Source organism: Syngnathus leptorhynchus, chromosome 13, assembly GCF_054491065.1.
Source record: "Syngnathus leptorhynchus isolate UIUO chromosome 13, UIUO_Slep, whole genome shotgun sequence".
In the NCBI taxonomy this organism is placed as follows: Eukaryota; Metazoa; Chordata; class Actinopteri; order Syngnathiformes; family Syngnathidae; genus Syngnathus; species Syngnathus leptorhynchus.
The window spans coordinates 8,455,162-8,466,495 of NC_141207.1; the positions used below are offsets into that span (position 1 = coordinate 8,455,162).

Sequence of the window (11,334 nt, forward strand, 5' to 3'; positions counted from 1 at the left end):
CAACTAGCTTATGTGCACTTTGACTCATTTATTGCCTCTCACCATGAAAAACAATCTGCTAAACACACAAGCTTCTAGATCAGGTTCAATAGCAAAAAAACTTTTTTTCATTGCAACCTAGAAAGCTAAAAGCCCAAACCCATGTTTAATGTATAAAAATTAATTTGGCGCCATCTGGTGGCATCAATGAGACATTACATGGCCATTTTGGTTTGAATCTCACAATTAGGCGTTTTTTTATTTTTTTATATTTCCAGTAACTCCGATTATAGCACTTGGTCCAGAATATTGTATATGCCTTATAAATGTTGTATTTGTGTTTTGAATGTGTTTAGGAGGAAAAAAGTTGCTGGTGGGTCTGGAATTTATCACCCATCAGGAGTTTCGCAATACCTCCTCAGTTTGGATGATGATGGCTACAATTCTAGATAGAATGTATTGTGTGAATTACAAAAGCTCAAGCAACTACACAAAATCGAAAATTTCCGCTTCCTTCTCTTTCCAAAAGGCAAAGCTCCGGTCGATGTATTGGCATATCTCCTCGTTGCTGAAGGAGGAGATGTCGGTCCCGGCGTGGAGCGAGTCCTCATCCGGGGTGGGGGTCTGCACGATGACTTTAGGGAGCGGTCGAATCTCCGGAAGCTGGCGCGTCTCGGCTTTAGTCTCCGCCTCGGGTTTGTCCTCCTCAGACCTGGCTGTCGCCTCACCGAAAAACTTGAGCTTAAGATCCTCGAAACCGTCCTTCCACTCGCGGTCGCCGGCCTCGATGTCCTGGATGACAGCCTTGTGAAACTGGCGCACCAGCTCCCAGGGGAAGCTGCCTACGTGGTCAAAGACCTCAAAGCACAACAAGTGCCTCATCTTGCGTTCGTCCACCGGCAAGTCCAGCTCGAGGATGTGGAAGTAGCCCAGCATGAAAAGGTCCAGTGTCAGCTTGTCGTACTCCATCGCCACGCCGTCCATCCGTGGGAGGAACTGCTCCGGGGAGTAGAGGGTTTGCTGTCTGTGGAGTCTAAAAGAAATCATGCAAAAAGACCTTTCTGATTTGTTTTCGTTGAGGACGGCGTTGGAAATGACACCGTTTCCGAGCCTACCGTCGTATCTGTCGTGAAGGAACGCTGGAGATCATCCTCCTCCAGTTGCCCAGCATCTTGTTGACAGCGCTCCTCTGCTTAAAAAAGTGTCCCAAGGAGCTGTTCATCATCTTGTCCCGGCTGCTCTCCTCTCCGCCTTCGATGCTCTTCTTCCTCTCGGCGGCCTCTTTGCTCTTGAGCGTTACGGCGTAGGCCGACTTCTTCCAGTGTCCCAGGAAGAGCACCACGATGCGCTCCTTCCTGAGGCTGGTGTTCTCGACCACTCCCGGGGGTTTCTCCTCAGAATCCGGTTCTGGCGTCAAAGCGGAGAAGACCTCTTCCTCCTCCACGGGCTCATCCTGCGTCTCAAAATTAGACTTGAGCGTCCTCACCGACACGCCGAAGCGCTGGATCTCGTCCTCGATCCTCTGACGGCGCCCCCTGGTGGAGGCTTGCCGGTCAGGCGCCTGGGAGAAGACGCTGGCCAGTTGACTGTCGGGCATTTTGCAGTGCGGCTGCTCGGCGAGGTCGCTCATGAGGAGAGACATGCTCTTGACGATGCCCGAGATACGACCGCACCAGCCGGGCAAAAGCGGCGGGCGTCCGGCCGGGTCGGCGAAGCGAGCGTGGGCGCTGATGTTGACGATGGGCGCCGGGAGGATGTGGCGCAGCTCGTCGGCCAGCCGCGCCAGCTCCAGCTCGTAGCCCTCGCCGGCGTGGCGGCGGAGAGTTACGCTGGCGATCTGCTGCTCCAGGTAAATCAGGTCGTGCTCGGTCAGGAGCTCACCCGACGGGCCCAGGATGGCGTTGTGGGCCTGCGAGTAACGCCAGTTGACTTTGGACAGGCTCCGGCCGTTCTCCTTGAGTAGATAACCCTCAGTTGAGACAAGTGGAGGATTTTTTTAAAAGCACTTCAATATCTTGTAAGGTTTTCCAACCTTCCAACTTTGGTCCTCCTCATCCAATAGTCGAGCTTGAAGCTGCCTCACCATCACCTGCCGCTTCCACTCGGCGATGGGCCGGCCCTTCTCGTCGTGGCTGGGCACCAGGTAGTCCATGTCCGCCAGGTTGGCCTCCTCGGCGGGCAACACCACCATCTTGCTCTGCGGTGGGAAATTGAAATACTTTGGTAAATGGAATCTAAAATGGAGGCCAAACCGGGCTTACGGCTTGTCCGGTGAAAACGCCCGAAATGGACGACTGCTTGAGCGACACGATGGGCTTCATGTCGCCGAGGAGCTTCCTGTCGGCGAGGAGGTCGGGTGGCGACCTCTTTGGCTGATGTAAACCTTTAATGACTGAACACGCAAATTGTTTTTGGCGTCTCATCAGCTCCTCATATTGACCAAAACATTGAAATGAACTTACCAGAAGTGGCCGTTTGGACTTTCTCAATGTGGGGGACGATGCTCTTGCAAGGCAGAGGGTACCTGGCCGCCGCTGTCTCCTCTGTCTCGGGTTGCTGATTTGAGAAGAGGAGAAAGAGGTGATGTTATTTGGAGGGTTTGGTTGAAGTTTGCAGATGATTAACAACCTTTAAGGTGTCCATGATGGTCACGGCCGTCTTTGTGTCGTCTTCCTGCGCTGATGGTTCGGCGGCCTGGTTGTATCAGGAAAATAAAAAAGCCATTCAATTATCCATAAATGAAAAAGTGAGGACTGGAGCAACTCGATGGAATATATTTGAGAGTGGAGAGAGCGGCTTGATTTTTTTTTTTTCCCACAATACTAAATCCTTTTATATACGTATTTGATTATTATTTTTTTTAAATCATTCAATTTGGCTTGGTTGTAAACACTCTTCTCAGTCATGTGTCAAATTTACAAGACATATTGTATTTATTTTCACTTTATAGGCACTTCAAAAAAACTTTCTTCATCCCTCCACAGAGAGGAAATTCCCGAACAAAATGCATGTCGTTTTTTGCTTTTAATCATCTTGACGCATCTACTACAAACAAAACTATTGATATGATGAATGAATAACAAGAAGGGAAAAAGAAAAAATCATTCTCAGATGACAAGACCTAAAGGAAAGCATCGTGTTGAAAAATTGACACTCTCCTCATGTGTTCTGCCGACAACGGACCGTATCACATTCTGCTTTGCGAGTGCATCGCAACTCCACATCAAAGTCCAAAAATCCAAGGGGGCTGGTCCTCGCCGCTTCCTCTCACGCGGGTGCTACGGCTTCCCTGAAGTTGTGCAATCCCCGAGAGATAAACAAGGAGAAGAAGAAGAAGAGGAGGAGGTGGTGCTTCCTGGGTGACCCTTCTCGTAACAGTTCAACGTCTCTGTGCGAGTCTTTAATTGGACCCAGTGGCAGCCGGCATTTGGTTTTCATCAACGCCACCTCTCAGCTGCTCGGCACGCACGCACACACTCACGCACGCTATCAAAGACCCCGATCACGACACATCGGGAGTTCACAACCTCGCGCGGCGTTCCACTTTGCTCCTGCCGGCGTTTGCAACAACAACACACAAGGCCACGGATGTAAGTACACATCCTCTCACGAATTCACACACTCGGGTTTCCCGGTAGTCCATTTCTCTGGACGGATCGAAAATCAATCACAAGGGGTATTGAGTTCAAATGACAACTATGTGAACCACTACAGTTGAACCCTAACGTTTTTCTCGCAGTTCGTCAAGGCGCGGTGATATCTTTGCAGAGGATAAAGAATACATGCTTATTGCCAATGTATCTGTCTACACGAGTTGCTCCACAAGGTTTGTGTTTCAATATGCTTAAAGAGGTTAGGAGACCATGACACAAATGCGAATTGGTAGCCAGAGAAAAAAAAAATGGACCGACCTTGATGTCAGCGGTTCAGCATCGCTGCGCGTTGAAGATGTGGCAGCGGCACGGCTGCTTCGACACCGGCGCCGTCTGCGTTGTGGCCGAGGGCCCGTCAACAATAAAGCCGGTGGAGGACGGCGTGAATAATTGAAGGTGGGGAAGGATTGGGTGGCCGCTAATGTAGCTAATGCGAAAGGCGCGCTGGCACGGAGCGGGTATCAACGGAAGCTTTCGAATAGACATTTTATCCCGTCGCATCCTCCTGATTTTTTTTTTTTTTTCCATGGCCGCTCTGTTAGAGAGGACCTGCGGGAGTGGAAAGACAAATGACACCGTCACGCCTGGATGCTTCAACAACAACAACAACAAGCCACCAACTAGTCGGGTCTGTAACACTTGTGGTTGGCTGCTCCCAATTCATTCTGTCTCCATTGCTTTACTTTCCTATTTACCGATTCGACCGATATCAAATTCAGCAGGTGATACTTCTCCAGCTACCCGTCTAAGCAGCAAAATAGTCGGGATAAAACCACTACGTTTGCCAGATATTTCTGCCAAATTGTTTAACTTCAATCAAATTTCTAATTCTTTCCTGTTTGGATGACAAACCTTGCCACCAGTTCGCCTTTCCTCCTTCAATCAACTTTTTTCTTTTTTCTAAATAAGCAGCTGTATTGACAGGAAGTTGGCAAACTCATTGGGCCTGAATCAACTGCGCCCTCTAGTGGCCATTCATTGCTCAGTTCACTTCCTGCAGCCCGTCTAGGCGACAAAATCCCACCCCCTTTCACGCAAGGTAAAGAGCCCGAAGACACCTGGGAGAGATGTAATTAAAGCTCAGGTGATCTTCAGTAATAGGAGGCTCCAGCTCAAGAGTCTTCCTTGAATCTTGCTCCTTAGTTGGATTAAGTTGCCGGTTCCAGGCGGTGAAAAGCCTGAAACCAGAGCCCGTGGATCTCGTAACAGAGCTGGCTTCAGTTCATTTGGGGCCTTCCACCTGAGAGGAGCGGGGGGGAAAGCTGATAGGAGCCCTCGGCCGACGCTAATTACCCCGCCATTGTTCTGGGGGGTGACGAGGCACGTAGCTCCATGAGCATTCGCAGGCAACTTCTTAACTTATCGCCGGCTCCCGTTGGTGGTGCGGGTGGTCCGCCGAGACACCTGGGAGGCTTTAAGGTCTGTCTGCGGACAGCATTCCCTGATTACTACGCCGCCCTTTGATCGCATTTCGGTGGGGGGCGGGGTCATAAATCACCAAGACGCGGCGGCGCAAACTGACTGGGCTTTTAAACTTTTCTTTGTTTATTATTGGAGAGCATTATAAAAAGTACATTGGAATTGCTGCAATGAATTCCACCGATCCCTTGATCTTTACTTTTGACCACATAAATTTGCTCTTTTATAACACAGCTCACAAAAAAGAAAAAAAGGGATATTGAGCTTTTGTTTCAAAATTTCGGGATCAACCTAAAATGCACCTTGATAGTATCAGTGAACTTTATTTGATCTCCTCTAAACTTGTGTTATGTTCCTAATTTTCTGGCCTTCAAGACTTTGAAGCTTCTTTTTCTTTTTTCATTCAAATGAATTGTTCACTATCTGCCAAACTTCTGTTTGCTGAGAAGCGAGATGAGTTCACAGCCACCACACAACGCCCATTTCTCACATTTTTGAACGCAAGTCAAAGCAAAAAAAAAAAAAAGAACTCCAAAGTTTGGGCACTCAAAATCAAGCACTTGCTGTTTTTCCTAGCAGAAAACAGTTTGGAAACATTGTTCAGAGACACAATGGAAGCTCGGAAACAAAAGTTCCTTTGGTCCAAATTGTAGGCAACACCAGCGCTTTCATTTCCCAGCCAACAAAGCTGAGTGACCTCAGTGTCACAAATGGAGAAAATGATGCGAGATGCTTCCAGATGTTTTGCTTTTACCCCACAAGCCTCCCTTCCTTCCTCCTTCCCTCCCTCCCTCCCTCCCTCCCCGCCACCGCCGACCACACCAAGAAGCAGATGGTCAGCGCTGAAGCAAAAAGAAAACTTACGTGTTTCTCGTTGGCTCGCAGGTATCTGGCGCACTGCTGGTGTCCGTTGTAGTGGGCCAGCTGGGCAGGAGTGAAGCCGTCCATATCTCTGTCAGACGGGTCGGCCTGGCTGGCCAGCAGCCGTTCGCAGCACTGAAATATGCAAAGATGATTTACAGCCACTGACTATTTTCTTTAATTAAGAATTGTGCCCTCCTCTGTTTTTTTCCACATTTTTTTGGAAGAGCTGACCATTTTAGCCGTGTTTTCCAGCTTCTTTTTGGTACCAGTTTGTTTAGGTCATAGATTTGAAAAGGCCACAAGGGTAGAGGCCAACCTCCATCTCTCCGTTTTCAGCGGCATCGTGCAGCGGCGTCCCACCCCACGAATCCTTCAGGATCTTTGCCCCGGCGCAAAGCAGCCGCTCCAAGACACAAGCGTGCCCCCTGCTGGCTGCAAAGTGCAGCGCAGTGGCACCGTCCCCATCCTGGCAGGATGGCTCCACGCTGGTGTGGCTCAACTGTCAAGAAAAAAAAACAAAAGGAGATTGATATCTTAAATGTGGAACGTTACATGACGGAAATCGACTTCTACCCACCAGCCAGGCCACCACATGGACATGGCCCATATGTGCGGCGGCGTGCAGGCAGCTCATTCCGTCGTGCGCTCTCACGTGGACGTCTGCGCCGCGACGCTCTACCAGGTACTCGGCGACGGTCACGTGACCCTCCTGGCACGCCAAGTAGAGCGGCGTGGCGCCTGTGGACATCTGCCGGCTCACGCACCTGAAAGGATGTCACAGATGCTCCATTTCTATTTTGCTAGGTTGTAGCAGTTTTTCCAAAACGGATGCCGACCGCGGCGCGCGGCCAACGAGCAGCTCCACGCAGCCGAGGTCTCCGTTGAAAGCGGCGTAGTGAGCTGCCACGGCGCCGCACTCGGTTTCCGCTTCCTCCGAGCCGCCGACGGACAGCAGCCAGCGCACCGCCTCCACGCAGCCAAAGCGGGCGGCCAGGTGAAGTGCCGTGGCCCCGGCGGCATCCCGGTCCTACAACGACAATTAAAAAAATATAACGAGATGTAAAACTAGACCACGTGGCTTCGATGTATCGTAGCGCATGGCCATGACTCACCCCCACGTTGCATCCCGCCTCATCCAACAGCCACCTCAGCTCCCTCACGTGTCCCGTGGCCGCCGCGTCGTGAGCCGGCGTGGCCCCGTTGGCGGCCCGGGCGTCCGCCGGCAGTCCGTGCTCACTCACCAGAAAACGGAGGCACTCCAGACGGCCGCAACGAGCAGCGTGGTGTGCTGGTCCGGCGCCTTGAGTGTCCACGGCGTGCGAGAGAAGACCACCCGTCGCCAGCTCCCGTAGGGCGTCCACGTCGCCCGCCCGAGCCGCTCGGATGGCCTGGTGGAGAACCATGGTTAGTTATGGGAACCGTGGAGCTTCTCGTAAGGGTAAACGTGTCAGCGTCTCCGCCTACCTTGGTGGAAAAGTGACACCTGAGAGGCAGCCAGCTGGCCGGCGTGAGTGAGCCAGAAAGGTAACGAAAGATTGGCGAGCTGACCACGCGCTGACCCGCGGCAGGACGATGATACACATTTTCATCACAACTTACGTGTTTTATTGCACAGTATTTATTGAACGACTTATTTCAGGGCGTAACGTTTCATTTCCATCGAACGATTTTGTTTCTATAGAGCTGATTCAGAATTTCTCGGAAGAATATTAGTCCGTTACATACAGTTAGTAATGAGACTATTAAAAGAGTCATTGCGGATTGCCTGCCTGTGATCAGGAGGTTTTATTGGCTACGCTCCAGTCGCTGGACGGCCTCCTGGAGGTCTTCCACGACAACGTCCACGTCCTCTCTGCTGGTCCTGCGGCCCACACTCAGCCGCAGGGCGTTGGACGCCACCTCGGGGGCCACGCCGCAACTCAAGAGAATGGGGGAAGGCCTGGCGGAGCGCAAAAGAATTGTTGGCCTCTACTAATCGAGTCTTGAAAGCTGTTCACTAGCCTAGCGAGCTACGTGTTACGCGTCACCTGTCTCCGTGGTCCGAGTGGCAGGCGGCGCCCACGCTGGCCAGCAGCTTCTTGCAGTGGGACAAAACTCGCCAGCCTGAGGCAGAACGAGACCGGTCCGTTTTTTGTTGGTTTGTTTTGTTTCTACGCAGCTCACGAGGTTATCAATAGGACACCTTGTAAGTTCGGACCCAGGATGGACACGTTACAAGTGTTGGGCAGACAATGGGAACCGTGGAAATGGCTGTTGAAGTGCAGCTTGTCTTTGAAAACCACCTGTAAACATACACAAATAAAATTCACTTTTTCAATGTCATCATCGTTTGCTCATTCTGAAAGCAACTCGGAAATCGGAATTTCGTATTCAAACTAACCTTGAGGCGTTCCTCCAGGTACTCCCTTACATCCAGCATGTGAGTCTCGTCGTCTGAGAGGCGAGCTGTCACCAATTCGGCAGCCTAAAAAGGTAATAAATATAAAATCATGCAAGAAGAAATATCAACATTGCCGCGTAGAAAAAAAACAATACACACAATTGAAAAAAATATGCCAATCATTAAAAATCCCTTGTTTGGCAATCAGCAGTGAATGAAGATAAAAAATAAGTTGGCAGAACTGTTTTTATTCTTATTATGGGAATAATAATAATAATTCATATTATTTCTTAAAACATACCTTTCCCAGTCCAGCAATCATTGGTGTGTTTTCTGTGCTGCCATGTTCCAAAAACAGAAAAATTAATTTACTGCTCAGTGCTATCTTAACACAAAATGTCATCTGGGAACTAAAAAAAAAAACACAGTAAAGGCACCACAGTTCTCATGTATTCATTTATAGTTTTCGCTTTTTCATTGATAAAAAGTTAAAAAAATGACATACCCAGGTCGAAAGTTCCTTTCCTGCCCGCCGCCAAACAGCATGGGAAAGAGTGGCGTTTTCACCCCGACGCCGTTTACAAACAACGCACCGATGCGGGGCCCGTAAAACTATGAAAAAAAATCATAATCATCAAATCAAAAGTGATGATCAGCTGCCTTTATGAGAATTGCTGCCCACCTTGTGACCCACAATGGTGAGATAATCAACACCCAGGTCCTTGACGTCCACTGAGATCTTCCCCAAGGCTTGAGCGGCGTCCGTGTGGATGAGGACACGCACGCGCTCGTCGTGTTGCTTCAGTGACCTGATGCGCTGTGAGATCTCGCCGATGGGCTGACACAAATTTTAAGAAACAATCACTTAGCTTACGACTTTGAATTCTTGGAATGCTGCTTGAGAGCAAAATGGCCGACCTTCTGTGTATTTTTGGACATGGCTTTTTTTGTGTGTGACACACTATTGTGTCATGAGTGTAACTTTTTTTTGCACATCTTTTCTTACCATGATGATGCCCGTCTCATTGTTGGCCAGCATGATGGACACCAGGCAGGTATTGGGGCGCAGGGCTGCGACCACGTCGTCTGCCTCCACGCGACCCGTCTCCTTGGAAACCGGCACAAAGGTAAAATCTACAATAAAAAATGAAACCAGAAAAATCCAAGAAAAGGTGAAAATCGAGGCAATTGGACTTTTTTCGGTCGCGGAACCCATTTCCTCTTTAATCCAAGAGGCTGCGGTTTAGTTCGAAACTACAAATTATATTTTGATTGTTGCTATCGTCATACCCGCTTTCCCTTCCTTCTTCAGATGCTCGGCCACCAGTTTAACAGAGTCGTGCTCCACATTGGAGGTAATGATGTGCGGAAGGATTCCAGCGTCTCCCTCTCTGGCACCACAACGGTGGCACCAGAAATGCTCAATGGCGGTGTGCAGCACCATGTTGTTGGCCTGGAATGAGGTTCGATTTTTATCATTTGATTTTTTTTTTTTTTTTAGATGTCAGTGGGGAAAGGATTGAGATTACCTCAGTTCCACCCGAAGTGAAAATGATGTCCTCAGAGTTGCCCCCGACCATTCTCGCCACGTTCTCCCTGGATTGACGAATGATGGCCTGCGCTTTCTTGCCTTAAAAAAATAGAAATACATTTGTAGAAGTCTTGAATGTTCTTCAGATAAACACTTCCGATATTATTCAAATGAAATAGTCGCAAAAAGTAGCTTCACCTGCAACATAGCTACTGCTCGGGTTTCCCCAGGCGTCCCGCATGGCCTCGTACGTGGCCTGGATCACTTCAGGTACCACCGGCGTCGTAGCATTGTAGTCCATGTATATTCTAAAAAAGTATGATAATTAGGATAAGCATTATGGTTGATACACGGAGTGGTTTTGGCAGTCCTACCTGTCGTGGCTCTTTTCAGCGTTATTGAACTCTCTTGTGTCGCCATTGGATTGATTGGACATCTTCTGGAGATGAAGCATTTTTCAGTATTCCATCCGGCGATGGATGCTAAAAAGCTGAACTAAACTCATTATTGCATGGATAAAGTACATTATAGAGTTAAGAGATATTTGAGTTCAAATAGATTACAAACATTCTTGTTTTGGGGAAAGGACAGATTTAAGTCATTTTTATTATTTCAATATAGAACTTTAATCTCACTGCACTGTAAAATAAAACCTCGATGAAACGGGGGGGCGATCGGTGAACCGCGATAAGAAAACCCGATATTTACCGCTCCAATATGGCGACTGTAAACGTGCGTGCGTAGGCGTGACGTAATCCGAGCGCGCCCTGTTCATTTAGGAGAGGAAGTTGAGGCAAAACATCACTATACACAAAATTAAAATGTAAAGGGAAACAATTATTTTAAGGACGAGTCGACATAAAATCACATTAAAAATGTATTATATATAAATGGAAAATACGTGGTTTTATTTATTATTTTTATCCAACGTGTCATTAACAGTCCTTAATGATGACGCATTGTGAAACTGAAACAAATAATTCGTTTCAGAATGGTTCTATTAAAACGACAAAGACAATATATGATAGGCACAAGTCATTAATTAGTGAAAATTGACATATTTTAAACAAGTTTCACCCGTCGCTACAGTTGCTGACGTGCAGCGAGTTCTACTTATACCTGCTAGCACAATTCCAGCCATGCAATATGTTCACAATTTAAAAGGTTGATGTGCTCATCTTCATCTCTCACCTTGTCAAGTGATGTCAAGTTGTCCCGGAGATAGTTTTACTGCGTCTCACTCGCGTCAATCATCTGCTAGTGAAGCGAAAGTAGTGATGACACCAGAAGACGCTGCGCTTATCGGGTTGCCAGGTTTGATGAAATCAGTCGTTCCGTTGTTACCACCACAGACATGTTCATTTAATCAATGTGTTTGATTTGAAAGTTTTTTCAAAGTGCTCAAAAATATACCGAATGGGCAGTATATCATAATCTTTACTAAAATCGGAATATCCAGAGAACGATTTACGACAGTCCCTGGGTGGTGGTTGATTTCCAGATCTGGC

General features: G+C 48.4%; 2 protein-coding genes and 1 long non-coding RNA gene across 16 annotated transcripts; 1 reads left to right on the forward strand and 2 right to left on the reverse strand.

The window, feature by feature from the left end:
- Nucleotides 1–23: 23 nt before the first annotated feature.
- espnla (espin like a) lies at nt 24–7,344 on the reverse strand. Its single transcript, XM_085928214.1, has 11 exons — nt 7,028–7,344; nt 6,752–6,942; nt 6,493–6,679; nt 6,232–6,414; nt 5,916–6,047; nt 2,608–2,673; nt 2,442–2,535; nt 2,241–2,371; nt 2,012–2,176; nt 1,095–1,933; nt 24–1,012 (listed from the first exon to the last, which is right to left on the reverse strand). Exons 1-11 carry the CDS (start codon nt 7,316–7,318, stop codon nt 466–468), a joined length of 2,826 nt encoding a protein of 941 aa, XP_085784340.1. The 5' UTR covers nt 7,319–7,344; the 3' UTR covers nt 24–465.
- Nucleotides 3,297–8,202, forward strand: LOC147047470 (uncharacterized). 5 transcript variants are annotated; one of them, XR_015067986.1, is made up of 5 exons: nt 3,297–3,569; nt 3,719–4,028; nt 4,175–4,260; nt 5,937–6,597; nt 6,720–8,202. It is a non-coding gene; the product is annotated as an uncharacterized LOC147047470 (long non-coding RNA). The 5 variants fall into 5 exon arrangements; XR_015067984.1 differs by having other exon boundaries at nt 3,719–6,597; nt 6,720–6,909; nt 7,058–8,202; XR_015067985.1 differs by having other exon boundaries at nt 3,719–4,260.
- scly (selenocysteine lyase) lies at nt 7,505–11,155 on the reverse strand. 10 transcript variants are annotated; one of them, XM_085928222.1, is made up of 14 exons: nt 11,018–11,144; nt 10,535–10,593; nt 10,201–10,262; nt 10,025–10,134; nt 9,825–9,925; nt 9,586–9,748; nt 9,302–9,429; nt 8,978–9,133; nt 8,801–8,907; nt 8,597–8,628; nt 8,296–8,379; nt 8,098–8,223; nt 7,943–8,018; nt 7,506–7,854 (listed from the first exon to the last, which is right to left on the reverse strand). In XM_085928222.1, exons 3-14 carry the CDS (start codon nt 10,260–10,262, stop codon nt 7,701–7,703), a joined length of 1,299 nt encoding a protein of 432 aa, XP_085784348.1. In that variant the 5' UTR covers nt 10,535–10,593; nt 11,018–11,144; the 3' UTR covers nt 7,506–7,700. The 10 variants fall into 10 exon arrangements, 9 of the variants coding, with proteins under 9 accessions (XP_085784345.1, XP_085784348.1, XP_085784347.1 ...); XM_085928221.1 differs by having other exon boundaries at nt 10,201–10,265; XM_085928217.1 differs by lacking the exon at nt 11,018–11,144 and adding an exon at nt 10,946–11,000.
- Between the last annotated feature and the right edge of the window lie 179 nt (nt 11,156–11,334).